The 20,080-nt window shown below is 42.7% G+C and overlaps 3 protein-coding genes across 7 annotated transcripts; 2 read left to right on the forward strand and 1 right to left on the reverse strand.

Moving 5' to 3' along the window:
* The first annotated feature begins 206 nt into the window (after positions 1-206).
* On the forward strand, positions 207-5,191 carry kmt5aa (lysine methyltransferase 5Aa). Its single transcript, XM_012815202.3, has 7 exons — positions 207-570; positions 1,131-1,251; positions 1,599-1,800; positions 1,921-2,008; positions 3,803-3,862; positions 3,954-4,144; positions 4,373-5,191. The coding sequence occupies exons 1-7, from the start codon at positions 562-564 to the stop codon at positions 4,581-4,583; spliced, it is 882 nt and encodes a 293-aa protein (XP_012670656.1). The 5' UTR covers positions 207-561; the 3' UTR covers positions 4,584-5,191.
* Positions 5,192-5,343: 152 nt separating this feature from the next.
* On the forward strand, positions 5,344-8,086 carry snrnp35 (small nuclear ribonucleoprotein 35 (U11/U12)). 2 transcript variants are annotated; one of them, XM_012815232.3, is made up of 2 exons: positions 5,344-5,760; positions 6,680-8,086. In XM_012815232.3, the coding sequence occupies exon 2, from the start codon at positions 6,700-6,702 to the stop codon at positions 7,543-7,545; it is 846 nt and encodes a 281-aa protein (XP_012670686.1). In that variant the 5' UTR covers positions 5,344-5,760; positions 6,680-6,699; the 3' UTR covers positions 7,546-8,086. The 2 variants fall into 2 exon arrangements, with proteins under 2 accessions (XP_012670686.1, XP_012670669.1); XM_012815215.2 differs by lacking the exon at positions 5,344-5,760 and adding an exon at positions 6,253-6,428.
* rilpl1 (Rab interacting lysosomal protein-like 1) lies at positions 7,720-20,049 on the reverse strand. Of its 4 annotated transcripts, XM_031577193.2 has the most exons (9): positions 19,455-20,049; positions 18,246-18,396; positions 15,964-16,082; positions 15,372-15,623; positions 12,051-12,227; positions 11,280-11,434; positions 11,015-11,119; positions 10,457-10,544; positions 9,336-9,427 (listed from the first exon to the last, which is right to left on the reverse strand). In XM_031577193.2, the coding sequence occupies exons 1-9, from the start codon at positions 19,740-19,742 to the stop codon at positions 9,422-9,424; spliced, it is 1,341 nt and encodes a 446-aa protein (XP_031433053.1). In that variant the 5' UTR covers positions 19,743-20,049; the 3' UTR covers positions 9,336-9,421. The 4 variants fall into 4 exon arrangements, with proteins under 4 accessions (XP_012670636.2, XP_012670644.2, XP_031433053.1 ...); XM_012815182.3 differs by lacking the exon at positions 10,457-10,544 and having other exon boundaries at positions 7,720-9,427; XM_031577194.2 differs by lacking the exon at positions 9,336-9,427 and having other exon boundaries at positions 10,451-10,544.
* Between the last annotated feature and the right edge of the window lie 31 nt (positions 20,050-20,080).

Genomic DNA, 20,080 nt, shown 5'->3' on the forward strand with positions numbered 1-20,080 from the left:
TGACTTTGGTTGAGCCATGCAAGTGAGGTCAAAAGCTTCATTTATCATTTAATTCACATACCTTTCCCATAAGTTCTGCATCATTTGTTTATTTGAAAAGTAATATTAATCGGAGTAAGTATGTACATTAATTATTATGGTATATATTTTAATTTGGCCAAATATTGTAAAGTGTAACGTTAAGCTCTAAAAGTTGATGCCTCAACTAGAAATTCTGCTTCCCTCTCTTCGGCGGCGCCCCTAGGTGGCCAGTCGCGGCACTGCTGCTGATGTAAACATACCGTAGCTGTTCTTTAAATGTTCACATGCTCTCCACCCGTGAATGAGTTGAGCTGAGAACATGGCGGCATGAAAACCGTGAAAACTGTTACTACAACGGGACCCGAAACATAACCAATGAAAGCATCTCATCTGGGTTCAGAAAATAGGAGAAGCTTTGTGGGATGTCTTCGTTCTATCCCTGGAACACAGAAAACAGCAGCACAGAGGGCGTATTAAGCTAATAAAGTGAACCGGGACTCTTCTACTCCGGCGAAAAGGGCAGGGGAAAACAAGGCTGACATGAACGGGGTATGTGACATCACTTCGGACATTTAGCACTGTGATGTTAGTAAAAGGCCTATTATGGACTGTAAGTTAGCTGGCTTGCTAATGTTGGCAGCTCGAACCTGTCCGCTGAGATTAACATTAACCAACTCTGATCTGACATGAGCCGCTTTTCACGCGTTTAGTTGTAAAAAAAAATAAGCCTCTTTCTAGTATTGCATTGCCTTAAAAGTCTCTCTTCTTTCTCTTTTTTAACAGTCCTTTTCTGTAACGTTAAATGAAAATATCAAGCATCGTAAAGCCTAAACAATGATTTTATTGATGTGAACGTGTTAGCCTTGGAGGCTTGAACCTCACAAAACTAGCTTGCTAGCTAACAATTAGCAAGAAATAATATGGCCCGGATGTTGTGGGCGTGTTTACAACTGTTCCTCAGGAGGCGGATGGACTTGAACAAGAGTATTTGTTTGATTTGCTGGTGTTTTAAACTATTCCTCGATAGAGTGTCAATTAAATCATTTGCCTTTATTTGGTTTATTATTACATATCCGCTCTCATTGTGACTTGTTTGGGTTTTCTTTCAGGACATTTTATGCAATGGACATTCTACCCTCCCTAATTACTTAATTCATTGCAACAGTAAAACATCACGCGAAGAAGTGGATATCATAGAGGGCAAGTCGCAAATGCAAGGAGAGTGTATAGGTAATATGTTTCTCATGCAACGCCTCGGACATATTCAATTCATGGCACTTTACCAGATTTGCCATCCCTTCTTGCTAGTTTTGTTTGCGAAGAATACTCGTAGAAGTACGAATATTTAAAGCATTTCAGTAGTTTTGTTCCTCACGTAAGACAAAATGCGAAATGACCCAGCATTTGCTGACTTGGCTGTTTGTAGTGAATATGGTAAGTTAGGCTATCTAGTGTATTAATATAGAAAACTGCTAATTATTTGACTATTTTGTTTAATATATGCCCACCAAGTGGGGTAGTCCACCTGAGACTTGCAGAATATAACTCTTCATGACAATAATTTTCTTGTACTGTAGGCAGAAGGCATGCCATTGTGAGCCCTGATTCGAGTGGGATAAATAACGAACAGCATGAGGCATGGCCATGTGAAGGTGACAGGCTTCCACTACAATCATACCCCTCTGTGGAGGTGACAACAGGTCAATACAGTTCCCGCGCCTTCAACCACAGCAGAGAGACACGCCGCAAAGTGAAAGTCAAGAAATCCTCCCAGAGAAGGTCAGGACAAAACGGGATTTGTGCCCAAATGATCTAGTGTGGATGACTATGCAGACTGTGATCCATTATTCTGTACAGCGCTCCTGTTAAATATGTAAAACGTTTGATCACTTCTTTCAGAGAAGAGAGGAAAAATACCACAAATCGCAAGGTCACAGACTATTTTCCTGTAAGGAGAAGTTCCAGGAAAAGCAAGTCTGAATTGGAGGTAAGGTAGATGTGAGTGTTAATATGTAGTGAGTCCCTTCGTTCTGTGTCATTCAACGTGAATCTGCTCTCTTGTTAATGTTGGTTCCTCGTTGCTCAGCTCACCAAAATAATTTGAGACATGTTTCATTACAGCATCTGTTTTGTGATGCTTGTCAATGTTAAGTGAAGTATCTTATAGAAGCAATGTGTAGTAATTGCACAAACAATAAGGATTTATTTGTCTTTTATTATATTTGCATTTCTGTTGCCCTAAAAGTGGAAACAATGTTGTAAATGTTGGAATGTTGTCTGTAGGTCTTGAAACAGTTTTATGTCTCAAGCATAGCTGTGTCCTAATGAAACATATCTCAACTATGTCAGCTATGTTATAGTTAAGGTATTTAACAGACGCTTTTGTCTGAAGCGACTTATAAAACATTAGATTAAAAAAAAAACAGTAAAAACAACATTGAGAGAATTTACGTAATAAGCATAATGGAAGTAAATTCATGATTCATAATCTTGCACCCTATGTAGATATGAATATATCTATCTATCTACTATATTCCATTTTTGCTAATATATCCCACTTAAACCTGCACACTGTACCTTCAAGGGTAGCCGTATGTTACATCGTCCTAATTTACAAAGTAATCAAGATATCAACTCACAAATCTGGCACTCATAAGAAAACCGAAAATAGAAAAAAAGATGGCATTATACAGACAAGGGGGCATATGGCCAAGTTTCTACAACAAGACAGACATGCTGAGGCATCAAAAGAGCAAGGTGGGACGTTGTTGTTGTTATATTTGCCACATTAGTCAACATCTGGTCCTTTTCATGTACAGTAGCCTACTACTGTACAGGCTAACATTAGCTAGCTCGCTGGCTGGCCAGCCACTACAGTAGGCTATTTGTAACTTTAACAGGTTATCTACCAGCTGGCTAAATAAAAAAAAAGCAGCACGCTATGGAACTTATAAAAACAAGACAGATTGATGATTTGGCACTGCTTTCAATAGAGCCAGCTCGTGCAAAATCTGGACTTGTAGGACCTAAAACATGACTTTACTACCAAAAACGTGCGGCAGATGGCAACATATGGGAATAAATTCACAGTGATTTTAGGGGCTGATGTGTTTTTTTTTTGCATTCGCTCATTTAGCCTACATGTGTCATTGCCAGCAGATCATGTTTTACAAAACGCTGACTATAGATTTTAAAAGTGATTGTCAACAACTCCCCATTTGAAATTTGCTAACATAAAGTCTGAAAGTGGTTATTATCTTAGTTAATATGTTAGGCTACTAATGTGATATGATTTCATACAAGCCTGTATTTCAAGACAAGTTGACGTAACAATTAAGCATGGCGTTTAATACTTCAAGCCTGCTATCAAGCGTAATTTAACTTTAATTGGGGGGGCGTTCAAATAATTTTGGCCCAGGCATTATACACGACGGCCTTGATTATTATTATTATTATTATTATTATTAATAAGCTCAAGCCATGTCTCCTCACTTATAGTATGTTTAAGTCAGATATCAGTAACTGAGGTATTAGTGTCTTATAAATGGTATCCACAATTGATAGGTAGTAAAAATCACTGATCACTATATTGCCTCTAAAGATCCACCGACTTTTATTGTTACTCAAATGAACATGAAGGAAAACAAGTCTCACACATTCTCTGATAATTACTGAGGATAGACTATACATGTTGAAAATTTTGGAAAAAAAACTGTGTGGTTTTATTAACATGCAACAATTTCAGTTAAATTTAACCTTCCGCTAATATTTTTCTCTCCAGTGTGAAGAAAAGAAGCATATAGATGAACTAATCTTGAAGGGGATTGAGAATGGCATGACGGTAACATTTACAAACTCACCTTCAACCACTTGCACTCAGTCACTGAAATCTGCTCGTCTTAGAGTGACATGTTGCAAATTTCTCCGCTCAGGTTCAGCACATAGAAAGTAAAGGACGAGGCATTTTCGCTACACAAAGTTTCCAGAAGGGGCAGTATGTGGTGGAATACTATGGCGACCTGTTACAAATTCCTGATGCCAAGAAAAGGGAAACTATGTATGCCCAGGACCCTTCCACTGGCTGCTATATGTACTACTTTCAGTACCTGAGTAAAACATACTGGTAAGTACTGGTCTGTCGCTCCAGAAAACACATCATGCATGCCTGCAGGATAACAGAGACTTCTGGAGTGTCACTCTAAGTTTTGACAGGTTGGTGAAATGACTCCTTGTGCTAGCAGTTTCTGCACCAGAAGAGAACCATCCCCACATCACCTTAGACGAGTGTCATGTTGATTTGTAGGAAAATTGCCTTTCTACAAATGAGAACCTTGTACATCCTTTCTCTCAGCGTGGATGCCACTACTGAATCTGGCCGAATGGGAAGACTCATCAACCACAGCAGAAATGGCAACTGTCACACCAAACTCCACGACATCAACGGAATACCTCACCTCATCCTCGTAGCCTCCAGAGACATCGACAAGGGCGAGGAACTTCTCTACGACTATGGCGACCGCAGGAAGACATCCATCGCCGCTCACCCTTGGCTTAAACAATGAGTGGCCAGAAAGGGAATTCCCAACCCCTGGTTTCTTAATAGAGTTTTTAATGTAATTATTGCCTTAGGGAACAGAATGTTAGGGGATGGTGTGTTGGTGGGTAACTTAGATGAAGGTACATATTCAAAATGTCCTACATTATTACTTTTAAAATATTTATCCTGCTCCTAAGACCTGCTAGTTTGCTTGTTTTTTTTGACACATTTCTTTTGTACATTTTATATATGAGTAGATCAGTGCTTCCAAAGCATGCAGTGGTAGTCTAATGTTCTGCGTTTTTATAAACATTTTCTTAATCCAATCTGTAATACATGTTTAGCAATAACAATGTCTGGTGTCCAAACATCAGTGAGATGCAGAGAGATGCAAGCAAAGCCTTTTAACAGCTTCACACAAACTGGAATGTCTTATCCACCTTTAACACAGCTGACTGGAGATGTGTGGCTCTTTTTGCTCTGTGTGTAGTGTCACAAATCTGAGTAAATCTTTAGCTCTTAACATAGAACACTGTTTTGTTCCAAAACCCTGCACCATGTGAAAGTATGTTGATTAATCTTTATGCTGGTGTAGAGGCATTAGTAAATAAAATGTTTTTTTTTTTTTTTAAATGTAAGATGAGGTTTTTTCCCCCTGATGAATACTCTTTGAAGATAAACTACTAGACAGTGCATACAATACCTAAACCCTAATATAACAGTGTTATGGCTTCATCCTTGGTCAAGACAGAGAAATTATAACTTTACTCTCGGCCGACATGCTTCCATAACCTATTAATAGCTAATTAATGACGAACACGTGAAGCTTCTAGTGTTGATTGGGAAGCAGGGAGTATACTAAACGCCTCCTTCTGCAACTAGTGTTGCCTATGATATCCAGGGGGCTTGAGCTACATTCACCGAGCAAGCGTCTTTTTTGGCGAAAATCTCAATGCACAGGGAATATAAATGCCCGTTTGTAGGATTAACTGATGTTACAACATTACACGTTAATATAAATTCATAGCCTAGGTTTCAACACAAAACTGCTACATGCAAACAGTTGATCCAGTACTCGCACTACTTGGGGGAACCAGCTGTTGTTGATAGAATGTTTGTTTCTGCACGGAATCTAAAACGGAACGGACGCTTTACACTTCGAACGGACCCGTTGAGTTGGTTGTTGGTGTCGCTACACGATGGTAGTCATACACATAGATATATATCTATGGTCATACATGTGCATGATGGTAGTCCTTTGGCGGATAGTAGTCCCTCACATTGCGCATGCGTCATTTTGCGACACTGTCAGCGAAGCCGCGCGCGCATGCGTCACAACGACAGATCCGTTTTCAATCATGGAGAAAAGCGACGAAAGCCAGTTTTTTGAAAACATGACCATTTATTTAAAAACAAAGATGTTGTCACAGCGGACAAAACAGATGAGGTGGAGGATCAAAAAGTCTCTCCCCAGTTTCGTTTCATATGTTGATGTAGAGCCTTATGCTGTTAGCCGTTTACAACATAATTAAATATAACATTAAATATACCCACATTATGCGTTAAGACAAGCCCAATGTGTTGACGTTCAAACCGTTTACAACATTATTAAATATTACGTTAAATAAACCTACATTGTGCGTTAAGACAAGCCAGAAATGTTGATGTTGATGCTTATGCCGTAAACCGTTTGTGTCTGAGCATGCGCAATGTGAGGGACTACTATCCGCCAAAGGACTACCACAGTTGGTATCAGAGCCCCAGAAATCCTCTGTTGGTTCATAACATGACAACAATTTTGTCCAATGATGTGTAACACTAACAGCTCCAATTAGAGACGTTACAATTCTTCTGTTCAATTGCACCTGCTGTAAGTACGCTTCCTGTTAGAACCGCATAGTTGGGACATAACGTTAGATTAATCCACTATCTGGCAAATTATTTAGCCACGCTGCCTTTGGAAGTGAAACTTCCTGTCTTTCAGGAATATTACCACGACAGATGCGCTTTGGTAGTTGTAGCCTTTAGTGTATGCTCTTTTTAGATGTAATAATGATGGATACATTTGGGGTTTTCCTTGCCATTGTGTGACTCCTGTAACCTGTGTGCATTGTCTGGTAGACTGTTCTGTGTTGTAGACGATGAATGACTGGAGCCCTGTTGCGAAGGTCTATGCCCCACTGAAGGCTGGGAGTATAGATGGCACAGATGTGGAGCCCCATGACCGCGCAGTCTGGCGTGCGATGCAGGCGCGCTATCGACCCAACAAGGGCGTTAGCGGAGACCCTCACCTCACCCTGTTCGTGGCGCGCCTACACCAGCACACCTCTGAGGAGAAGCTCCACCAGGTCTTTTCCAAATATGGAGACATTCTCAAACTGCGTCTGGTGAGGGACGTCGTGACGGGCTTCTCCAAGGGATATGCCTTTGTGGAATACAAGGAGGAACGGGCGGTGAATCGTGCGCGGCGAGATGCCAACAAGTTGGTGGTGGACCAGCACGAACTGTTTATAGACTTTGAACAAGAGAGAACTCTTAAGGGCTGGATCCCCCGGCGCTTGGGGGGAGGCCTTGGGGGCAGGAAGGAGTCTGGTCAGCTGAGGTTTGGTGGAAGAGACAGACCCTTCCGGAAACCAATCAACCTGCCTCCAACTTTCAACCAGGACAGACCAGCTGAGAGAAGATGGGAGAGAGGAGGTGAGAGAGAAGACTGGATTAAGGATAGACACAGAGGGGCTTCACCAGGCAGAGACTCTGGGTCTATGGAGAGGAGAGAAGAGCGAGAGAGGGGCATGGGAAGAAGAGAGGAGCAAGACAGAGGGATAGACAAAAGAGAGGAGAGGGGGACGAGCTACAGAGACAAAGACCACTATAGAGACAGGAGGGATGATAGACGACAGAGGGATGACCGTTTTGAAAGAGATTCAAAAAGAAGAAGAGATGAGAAACATTATGTGGAAAAACACAGAGGAGACGAGAGGAGATAATCCAAATATAAAATACGGTGATCTTGAAGCCTTCAGCTCCTTTCCCAAAAGAGTCTTTAGGAATTTTTGCCATGTTACAATCTCCTAGGAATTCAGATGGCCACGGGCCACATAAGTGTGTGTAGGTGTGTGTCTTTTATGCCTTAAAAAAATGACACAGAATAAACATCAAGCTGGATATTTCAGTAACTTTAATTTCTATTGGAGCATTGTAACCACTTTTAAAGCACAGGTAGATATGTGACCGTGTTATGTTTAAATATGATGGGTTGTTGTTGGATTTATTCACAAAGATAGAAGTGAATTAAAAAAAATATTTTCCCCCAAATAATTCCCACTCTCTCATATATTGGTAAAATAAAAAGATGCCAGAACAGTTCAAAGAAGTATATCTACCTTGGGGAATGGGTCTGTGACAAGTCATACCCTTTTGGCCATCTAAGCTCTAGAACTTGGACATGCTTTTTAGCAGTGTGTTCAGCAGTGTATAGTCCTCTATTCCTTTATAGTATATCTTAATAAAAGAGAAAGCTGCATGTTGCAAAATGTCTTGTGCTTTCTGTGTGACACACTTTCTCTACTTAATAGAGCTGATGCACTAACATCCACAAAGTGATAACATAGCTAATGGATTAATGACAGCAGTTGTCAAGTGCTAAGTATCTTAAATAAAAACTAAAACAAACACAAAAAAAATCACTGTCCAATTCCCTTCAATGCCAGAGTACACTGACTTTGATTAGAAGCTGCCAATCATATGCTGATCAATATTGTGAGAAAACTAATTAGACATGAGTTTTAAGTTAAGCAAGGACTTCATGTTACTTAATTCCAAAAGAACCCACTACATGTTGGAATTACATGTTTTCTTCTTGAATCCTTGAGAAGGCTTTCATCTTAAGTTTCAAGTGCTCTCAGCCTCTCATTGACCAGGGTTAAACACACACACATACACTCCAATGAGCCTATTAAATATTAATATATCCACTTTCAATATGTGTTTTCATTTCATTGTACACAGATCGCAAAAAGATCTTTAAAAATGCTTCTCTACATGGTAAGTAAACCCTTGTGAGGTTGCCATTTTCCCCTCACTGGCTGTGCTTCAAGGCACAGTTGACAAGCCATAAAAACTCCACTTGTATTTGTATTCCCTTATCTATTCCTCTCCAAGCCCCAAAGACATCTGTGAATGCAAGTTTCCAAACTCGTTGAGCCTATTCTGGTCTGCCTTACCTACAAATCCAACCTTATGTTTTTCTCTTTCCATCCGCCATAACACACACAGTCCACTTGTCTTCTCCGTGTTGGGTGTCTTTCACACACCTATGTGCTAAAACAGGCCAAACAGTCTCACTTTTTTTCAGGTTTTCTTTTTCAAGGTGCCTCATTCCAGTTTGTTCTGGGAGAACCACATCACACCTGCTGATGAGCAGCATTCACACACACACACACACACACAGCAGAACTCTCCCCCGAAACGTAACTCCACAAACCTCTCACCTAAACCTCGCCAGTTTCGGGCCAAGAATGATGCTCACAAGCTGAGAGGGGTTGTCAGGCGTGTGATGGTACTGGGTAATACTTGGTTGTGTTTCTTTGTTGTTTTTTTTTGTTTCAGGTGGCGCTGCTATGGGCCAAAGGGGGTACAAGATTCCCTCTGCATGGCTGCCATCCAGTGGCTCTGTGGGCTGTATGCAGGAAGCAGTGGGGGTCTGGTGAGAGCATCCTAAGCGGGTGTTAGTGGAGTACTTCCTGGGAATCCATGTGCTGGAGTGCTTCCTGTGCCTGCTCTGTGTATGGCTCCACCCCTCCACCCCAGGGACCGCCCACTTCCTGTCCAGGCCGTTGTCCGCTGCGGCGTTTGGAGAACAGGCTAAACCTTCATGAGAGAAAGAGAGAAGGAATAGAAGACAGAGAGGGAGAAAAAGATAGAGGGAGAAAGGGCCGTGATGAGTGGAGTTCAATTCTGTAATCCTTTTACAACAAGAAAAGGCGTCAGAAAACACATTAATACAACATGACATTTCAAAATGAGCTAAAATAAATAAATAGTTTTACATTAACACACCCGCTGCTAAAAGGCCATTCAAATAGTTTACATTGTGTGTATGGTAAGCTCAAGGTACTGTCTAGAAATAGACATGGTCGTTAATCAGATGCTAGAACGATGTGATGACTCGTCAGTAGTGTGGTTTCTCCTTAAGAGGTGGTGATGTCATATTAAATAAAGCTTCATGAGCTGGAATTGATCACTTTAAAGGGAAAAGGAAACATCCGCTTTTTGTCTTCTCTGAGACATTGTACTTGGGAACGTATATTTTGTCTCTAGAATGAAACTTAATTATCTTGTCTACCAGCCAATCAGAACTTACATGAGAAGTGAGACTTGTCATGCCAAATGTCACAGGAGAGAATAGCACACGCCACAAGTCTAAGGCAAAGATCGCCTCTGCGTGTTTTATGACAGAATGAGAATGTTTTACATCTCTCTCTCTCTCCTTCAAGCGAATGACAACCCTGCTAACTCCCATCATACCAGCTCATATTGCTCAGGAGAATCACCAGTTCACCTCCTACTCTACCGCCTGATGCTGAAGCGTTGGGCACAGTGTGAGTGAGGAGTGAATCACTGTTATAGGGGAGAGGGGTTGAAGAGGAGCTATGGGAGGGCTAGCAGGTGGTGAGAAGGCGATGAGGAGGCAAATAGGTTGTATTCTGACTGGATGATTCCAATGATCCCTATAAAAGTATAGATGCAGAGGCAAAGATAGCACCACAATCAGCCAATCAGAATGCACAGTTCAATTATGTGTTTCAGAGTTGGGGGGTGGGGGGTGGTGACGGGGGCGCATGCAGCACATGCAGAATCACGTGTTAAAAACGGAATACAAGGGGAGGGTGGTCATACAAGAGACATAAGCCGTCTGATTGGCTGTAAAGTGGGGTCATCTGGAATCAGGCCAGCCGCCACCATCGGCATGATGGCTGTAAAGATCCTGTCACAGAGAGGCACACACACAACATACACACACACAAAGGTCAGAGGTCATCTTCAGCTCCTCACACACACCCTATTACCCCTGCTGCCTCTATGGTAGCTATGAGGCAATGCCTCGAACTAGAAGCTGCCCAGTAATACTGATCAGGCCTTCATGGACTCATGGAGTACAGCATATTGTTACAGTGTGCCAGACAACATCACTCAAAAGCTACAGCTTGCTATTTCAGCAGGACTCAATCACTTCGAAGTTATGAAACCTTGACTGTGGTCATGGCAAAGGGAATGTGTGATTGGCCAGTGTGTTGCAATGATGTGAAGTGAGCAGTGTACACAAGGTAGGCTACGTGGACTATGCGTGAATTGCTACCACTGGTGTGTGTGTGCTGAGTGTGCGTGTGTGCGTGCATGTTTGAGTATGTGTAGCATGCATGCGGCAGGCTTCCGCTAATTTAGTCAGACACGTACAGGCGTTTGATCCCAGACTCCGGCTGCGCAGTGGGGCGAGGGCGTGGCCTCATCAGGAAGGCGGTGTCTGCAGGGGGAGGGCCAACTTCTTCCTCCTGCTCCTCACTGTGGAGAGAAAGAAAAAAACAGGAACCGTCACTTATCACATGACAGGAAATATCACTCATCCCATGCTAAATGTACTTCTGCTTTCCAAATGATTTCTCTCTAAACTGGCAAAAAAAGATTTGATGGGTGTACTAATGAGTGAGGGGACTGTGTTTGCCTTTTGTAGTAGGCCATCTCCTCCTGCAGCATGAAGACTTTGGCTTTCAGCTCGTTCCTCTCGTGCAGGACGTCTCGGAGCTCCTGAAGTGTGAAGCGGGGGCGGTTGGGGTCTTTGAGGTCCAAATTAGCTGTGTCCTCATCACACAGCGCCTCCTGCAGGTCAGAAGTGATGCAGTCAGTTACACCCAGCAGACAACAGGTTAAGTGAGTGTGAGTGACTTATAACCAATCAGCCTGGGTCAAAGCAGCTTTAGGACAGTTCACACAGTTAGTTCATATTCAGTTTATAGTGGATGTTGCGAAGTCACTAACACACACACACAAACAATCCAAACTGTACTCATGTATTTCTTTTAAGCTAAATGTCAGTTATCTCAAATGCTCGTTAGCTGTCTTTAGTTCTCCATCAATCCTAAAGATTGTCAGATCATAAGAACTGTTTAACTGTGTTAATATACCATGCAAAGACTGAGGAGCAGAAGAGGATGGTAATTCTGCTGAAGCCTAGGCGATGGCCTGTTCGTCCCAACAAAACCGTACACGTGCAAACCAACACCAACCAACAAGTGTACCACAGAACACATGCAGGCAAGAGTACGGAAACAGTATTCACACACCATGCCAAACCAACAAATCCGAACACTCAATTGTAGAACTGTTGTTCTAGAAGTATGTAGCTACATATAATAAACTCCTGTTAGTTTTGGCTGAGAACACTCAGAGAACACTCAGATGACCATTGAGAAACGAATGCGTTCCTCAGCGTTACCCATAGCAACACTGCTTCCTCCTCCTCATCATCATCCTCCTCATCACGCCCCTCTGCATATAAGGAAGCTTGTGGATAGAGAGGGAGCAAATGCTCATCAGACCCAGTCCCTCCCAGAGGGAGGTCAGACCATAGGCCATGTCTTCGAGAGGCCAGTGGGGCAGACCCATCAGACCGCTGGGGGTAGAGATTAAGAGACGCTTAAGAGATGCTTGGACAAGGGTAAGGGTAAACTTTCACCACACCACACCTCAACACTGTAATGGACTGTACTGACCTGTGACAGTGCTATACCAATACTGTAATGATAATGACTGAATTTAGTATAAACTGGCACAGATGCTTGAAGAAGATAAAGGCGTTTGTGTTTTCCTTTAGGGTCATGCATCATGACATTCACCTGTTTTCCTTTAGGGTCATTCACCATGACATTCACCTGAACCTCTTTTTGCTGACCTCTCCAATGAACTCATTGTCTCTCACAGCGAAAGCTCAAAATCATACATCTAACTAATGTCTGTCTATGGTGCAAATGGACCAAATGCATTCACTGTGTAATAAATCTGTACTTTCACTTATTTCAATGTTTTCACTTTAGTGTTACTATCGTTACACAAAATACAATACATTTGACCTAAACATACAGTTAAGAGGTATTTGTGTTTTTCCCCTCAGCAATAAAGTGCCTGAGTTTTTTCCATTTGTTATTACACCTGAGTAGAACAACTGCTGGAAGTCAGATGGTATCCAAAGGTTAACAAGAGCTGTAAAGAATATGTTTAAGCTGTAGGCAAGAGAGAAATTTCATAGACATTCGTATTGGTATACATACAAATTATATATACTGGATATGTATGTGCATGATGTATGTGCAAACCACTGGATCCCATTATTAACAAATAGGTGATATGTCCAGAACCCTGCATAGATGTATTACATAAGAACAGAGTAACTGAACTTCTGTGTAAGGCCAAAACAGCAAAAGTCTATTTTGCTGTTAGCAATGAGTCCTTCCGAGGTAAACTAATTTCGCTACCCATCAATAGTAATAACTTTGGTAGCCAACACATTGCTCAGAGCTATAACTGACACGTTAGTCGCCTCACATCAGCGGTTCCATTCCAGACACAAAAGCAGGCCCAGTAGTCTCTCGCTCCCTGGCTTCCTGGCTGAGGTCATGGGTATGAGTTGGAGTCTCTGGCCTGGGCTAAATATAACCATAACCTCACCCTACTTCCAGTCAGGACATAACTACACGCTGTGACACTCCACATTACTCTGCAAATGCACACACACAGCAACAGCACTGAAAGGTGTTGAATCTAATAGCAGTCTGTAAACAAAACATAGAGTGGACAAAAATCTTCATTATGGTGCTTTGTTCATATAACACCTATGAACCTATATCCAGGGGTTAAAGCAAAAAAAAATCCTGAGCCTGAACTTTTTTGGGTGTGTGGGTGAATGGGGGGGGGGGGGCATCGTCCCGTGGCGTGGACACATTCGCAAACAAAAAAACAAACAAACAAACAAAAAAACATTTAGAAATGAATGATTGCAGATTATGGTGAGACTTTTGAAACTGCAATCCCAAGAAAGGTCAGCAATACTACTCCACCTCACTACAATATGGTACTAACACATGTAGCATTTACGATTTCTTTTGATATCAAGTTTTGCTGCTAAGCTTTGTCCTTGAAAGGTTACAAGATGACCTACAATCCCAAGGTCACATGTTATAAGGGTATGTGAGATGCAGTCAGTGGAAGAAGATTTGATTTGGAAGCATTTAATTGAGGATATATGAAAAAGGACAGCGATTCACTTTTTAAACCGTTGAACTGTAGATAATAATGTAGTTTTATATTGCAACATTTCCATAATTACTTTGTTCAAAAGAAATAATCGTAAATTAAATACTAGGAAATTAATAGAAAATATATCAATAAAATAAATAACAAGCAAAACATTAAAATGTTACAAGAACTGGTAACTTAAATGTTGGGAAATAAATACAAAACAGGACTTTGTCCATGTTCTTGTTGGTGGCTTCGTCGACATTTAAGGAAAACATGCCGTTTTTTTAGCTTTTCCGAAATACGTCTTTTAATCTCTGGTGTTATGCCGTGTGTGTTAAAATAGCTGGCATGCTGATTGAATATCGACAGTTTAGTCAAAGCAATTGTCTTCAGCTATTTTTTGGCATAAATTCACGACGGGTTGGGCGGGCCTGAAAGACAGATCTTGCTATGCGATGAACGTGCACACGCGTATTTTCAGGTCAGACACACGGTCAGTTATTGATGCTGGTACATCAGCTGTGGTTGTTGCTCCCGGTAACGGCGTTGTGTGTTGGAGAGCACAAACGGCTGCTCTATGAGCAGGGTCTAACTCATGACGTGGAAGCACTTTTTTTCCGGGTCGTTGCATATAGTATCTTTTTCGTGCACAAAGTGCAGAAGCAAGCACCTGCTTCTCTTAACTTCTTAGTTACACCAGCTACCAAAAGGCTTACTGTCCTTCCCTATCTCTTCTATCCATGCCCAGCGCCATTTATTTTTCAATCCTTTATCAACTAGGAGGGCATCTTCCCCAGGATTCATGAACTTACTCTCCATCCTACTCTACTTCGGTGACATCTCTCTACTCGGGCATCTACGCAGCATAGGCAGAGCGATAGAGAAAAGTCGGTGTTTGAAGCACATTTTCCCAAGACCCGCCCCAATCTACTTCTGATTGGCTAATAATGTTATTTTGAGAGCGGGAGAGTTGTTCTCCTTTCATTTCATTGGCAGACGAACTCATAAACTCGAAAGTGATGGTGATGATATCGAGACGTGTTTTTCTTTCTTTTTTTTTAAATTTTATATATAAGACTTTTTTCCGCAGCCAAACGCCGCACGCCGGAAATCCGGCACGGTGCCGGAATACTTTCATCCCTGTATATGTACAGTACTCATACTTCAAAATGTGACTTACTGCTCAGCCCTAGGTTGTAGCCCTAACAGCATACAGGAAACAGCCATTTCAATTTGCAACAACCTTTACATGAAACATAACCAACCAACTCAAGGTGATCTTCACCTTTGACATTAGATTATTCTTTGATCACTGTCTAAGACATATTCATGTGCTGATAACATCTCTGCATGGTATTCATAGCAATAAGCATAATCAGGTAGGGGTACCCAAGTAAAGTAGAAATCTGTGAACATAAAACTGCAGTGCTTGTTGCTGTTCTTGTTATTTGTACTTCTATGACTTGTACCTGTACCACTGCTAAGTCTCACCTGTGCCATCTGTGCCACTGCAAAGTCTCACCTGTGCCATCTGTGCCACTGGCTCCTGGGGCAGCTCCTCCTGCACGGGTCCAGCCTCCCGGTTGCCCTTGAGACGCTCTCGCAGGCGGGCCACTTCCTGGCGTAGGGCGGCAAGCTCCTGCTGCCTGGCCTGGCCCGACGCCTCCAGCTCCACCTTCTGCTCGATCAGAGCCTTGCCCTGCGCCTCCACCACGCTCATCTTGTGCCGCAGGTCGTGGTTGATCTTCATCAGTCGGTTCTGCTGCTGCTGGAGCTGAGAGGGGAGGGGAAAAAAGCACGGGGAGAAAAATACATAGCGACAATCAATACAAAATGATTACAAAAATGAATCAATTATTATTGATTAATCAATCAAACTGTCTGATTTTAAATGTTACACTTCTAAAACACTTCTAGAACACTTTGATGGCATACGTTAAATTACTGAGTGAGCAAGTATTAAAAAGGAATCTGTGTGTGTCATTCTGCTATTATACTGAATTCTGAAACCAATGTTGCTTTGAATCTTGAAAGCTTTGTGCTGTGTGTTTTGCCGGGATTACATATTCAGGGTGTCTTAATGTCACACAGTTTGTGAATGGTGAGAGCCTCACAGCTTCGACGTCTTCGCTCTTGAGCGTCAGCTCGCGGTCCCTGGCCCGGATCTCGTCCCTCTGCTTGTCCACCACTTCCTTCAGCTTCTTCATCACCTGACGCTCCCGCTCTGACATCCCTGAAAAACAAAAACTTCTCTTCTCAAGATCACCTCATGACTCACGCAACTACACATGGGATAAGAACATCGGACATGGGATAAACAGAATGGGATTATATTACCCTGACACTTCAGACACATGTGATACAATGTGATAAAGCATTCCAGAAGTGCAGGTGAGGTTTAGCAATTCAGTGGTTTAGTACAGTATTATGGATCTAAACATGGGCCTGTCTTTAAAACTCTGATATGCTTGGTAAACTATAGTAGTCTTCCAGAGGAGGCAGCAGACAGCAATATATACCGAGAACTTTATACCCTCAAAGAGAACCAACATCCATTTGGGAGAGAACCCTCCACAGATACCAGGAGGCGGTTCCAAGTAGGTTGTTTACTAACAAACCTGGGTAAGTTAACTCTGAATAAATGGTAAACTTCCTAAAAGAAGAGCCCAATGAAGGCATAGAGCTCTTCTATTAGGAGGTTTACCACTTACTCTGAGTTAACGTACCCCCAGGTGACTGGAAAACTGGATCGCACCTGACTAGGGCCAGAGCTGCCTTTTGGCTCTACTCTAAATCAGTCGGTTGTCCATTCAGTCTCATGTGTGAGTGATTCAGTCTCAGGAGTCCCTAAATGAAGGCAGACATCTCACCACCACACTCACTGACTCATCTCACACTTCTCTGGACTTCTCTGGGGATAATGTCTGTGGTAAACCACACTATTTCATATCACCACCTTAGCTCTACGTCCTTCTAACATGAGTCTGGTTAAAGTTACAAGGCATTTTTCTGCCTATAATTTCACGGAGAGATGAGAAAATCAAACAAACTCCATCCGACTGCTGCAGTAATATGCTATGCATGCCGTGCCTGTTAAGTCGTTAGCCTTGTCAGCTGAATTAATGTTTCCTTCCTAGCCAGACTGAGTATGGCTAATCCTGCTAACATCCAATGATGAAACTAGTCTGCCAACTCTAATGTACATCTGAGGTGGGCTACACTAGCCTTGGATTGAAACAGACACTGAAACAGACACAAATGCGTAAGTGTGTGAACTGTCCCAAGGTAAAGCTAGCAGGAGGAGATTGGAAAAGAGCGAAAATATATTGGCCTGCACTGGATGCATCCTCAGAGAGAGAGATACAGATAGACAGAGAAAGAGAGAGCGAGAGAGAGAGAGAATGAGAGAGAGAGAGAGAGAGAGAGAGAGCTGTGCTGCTAAACTACGCCAGCGTCTGGCCCCACCTGTCAGGTGGTGTCCATAAACACCAGTGGAATACTGATGCACTACTGCGGTTGCACTCACAGTGCAGCTGGCCAACTTGGAGTTCCTGTCCAGCCTACTCAAAAGCACATGTGTCTGTCTGTGTGTGTCTGTGTGTGTCTGTGTCTGTGTCTGTGTCTGTGTGTGTGTGTCTGTGTGTGTCTGTGTGTGTGTGTGTGTGTGTGAGTGTGTGGAGGAAGAGAGAGACAGCTGAATGGTTGTGAGTGTGAGCTCACAGAAACAGTGTTGCCTGTGTGTACAGATTACATACAGGTTTGAGATTGTGTATTTGTCTGTGGTGGCACAGACAAGGCTGTGCATTTGAGTACGTGCGTGTATTTCTGTATGTGTGTGTGTCTTTGCGCACAGCAGCTTATTAACATTTGAGCATGTGTATGTTTGTGTGTGTATGTTTGTGTGTGTGTGTGTGTGTGTGTTGGAGACTGAGGGTTCTCTGTGCCAGAAGTGCTCATGTAGTAATGGTTCCTGGCCAAGCTTCAGTCAGAGAGAAGGCTTCCATTGTGTTTGTGCAGAAGAGAGAAAGAGAGAGACACACGAGTGTGTGCAGGAAAGAGAGAAAGAGAGAGAGGGAGAGAGTGGGGCGGGTTGATAGGACTGGTTTGGGGGTAGGCAAAGGTCACCCTGGACCTACAGACACGTACTGCCATGAAGCGGTAAGCTGCCCCTACTCTAATATCATCCACTCACCTTCCCTTTCTGATTTAAATGTAAATATATACAGAATTGTGTTTCCATGGCACTGTGATATTTTTGCTTTGAAGAGCCAATTACTCACCTAAAGAGTATCTAATAATTGTATCATCTTCAGATTTTACCCACTAGAAAAACAACATTGTATTTCCAGAGCATCTGTAGCCCACTCAAAAGAAGCTGATTGATGTGGGGATATACCTTCCTGCCTCTGAAGATCCTCCTCTGTCATTGGACAGTCTTTGATGGACATGTTGCCGAGGAGGGCCTTGTTTTCCTCTTGCAGCTGAGAGATCTGAGACAGCAGGTCCTGCGCCTCACCTCTCCACACATCCTCCACCAGCTCCAGCTCCTGAACACACACACACACACACACACACACACACACAGTATTCATGTGCACACACGAGCACGAACACACACAGACACAGAAGGCATATTATCACACTATCAATGAGAGGTTAATCCATCAAAGTGAAATAACCGCCTAACAGCTAACCTAAGCCATGCAGGTTCAGTCTTGCCAGCTTCAATACGCAGTCATGAGTTCATAAATTCACGATTCAATGGGTGACTGATAGGGACGACAGACATACAGACAATAAGCAGATAAGTGTTGTATAAGTCAGTTGTATGAGCCTACTGATCTTAGTGATGAAGGGTAAGGCTCCAGCAGCCTACTGAATATGAGTGGACGATGATTTTTCTGAAGATAGGTGAAACAACAGTATTGTGCAACTTTTAACTACCAGTTAAGTTACTATGCACAGATTTGTTGTCTGTAAGTTTGTGAGTGGTGCTTTCATTATAAAATACTGCTAGTCACTACTCTTTCAAGTGAGGTTGGCATTTCCTGAGAACACAAACACAAACTGCTTCCTCTCTCAGCTGAATACTAGTTATAGCGCCCTCACCCTGGCACAATACCCATCCCAGCTACCAACCCTACCCTACCACAAGTGAAAAGTGAAATGCTTATTGTCATACCGGACCTTGAAAAACAGGTTACAGTCCCAGAGTTCCATAATTGACAGTCGATGCCTACGGTTATATTTCAGTTTGTCTTATTAAATATAACTCCTGTTCATAACTAGCCTAATAGGACACAATTGTGTAGACAGAATGTCCTCATGAAGGACGCTGTAGTTTTCCCTGGGGATAGGCCTAACCTCGAAATGTGATGAAGGGTCCAATTGCTCATGACCTAGTTTAGAGTGGGTCACATCCTCATATCCTCCTACTAACATAAATTGCCCCAAGCACTGCTCTGTTCGAGTTTACCTCGTATGAAAGTTAGAGCTGTAGTAGGCTATAGCAAGAAAAAACTGGGTTGCAATTGTGGTACTTCAACCATTACGTCGTTTTACCATAACAATCCTTTAGATACATACGATACGTGCTGACTGTTACCTTTTTGTGTTTCTTTTCTTTCTCTAATCTGTCCATCCGGTCCAGGCGCAGTTTATCCAGCTCCAGTCGCAGCTCTTCCATCTCTGGGGTAAGGCTGTTTCGGCTGACCAACACCTCTAGGATCTCTAAAACCCGTACAACTTTGGGCATGAGCCGTGAGAGGACCTCACAGCCATACTGATCAATAATGCGCTCAAACTCTTGGCCGACTATTGCCGCAATGTCATACACGTCCATCACAGTCAGATCGGCCACATTCTTATCCAGCGCTGTTCCAAAATCTTCCATGATGACAGACTGCCTCCGCTCGCAGTCGCTTCAACCGCCCAGATTACCCACGCCACGGGCGGATAGAAGTTCCTTCCTTTCCAGCGAGGCAAACTTTCCCTTCCCAGCTAAAACGAGCTAAGCCGACAGTAGATTACGCCGAAATCTCTTACGCACACAGCTGTCCCCTCTGCAGACTTCCATTGGCCATTCGGTCGGTTATTTTAGATAAATCTGATGATAATAACAACTGCCCCATTACAGTCCCCTCGCTACAGCCCTGATTCTTTGGTCAGATTTCGCCAGCCACTGCGCATGTCAGAATAGCTGACAGCTGATGTCGCTGCAAGCTGGATAGA

The sequence above is a fragment of the Clupea harengus genome, chromosome 12, assembly GCF_900700415.2.
Source record: "Clupea harengus chromosome 12, Ch_v2.0.2, whole genome shotgun sequence".
NCBI lineage: Eukaryota > Metazoa > Chordata > Actinopteri > Clupeiformes > Clupeidae > Clupea > Clupea harengus.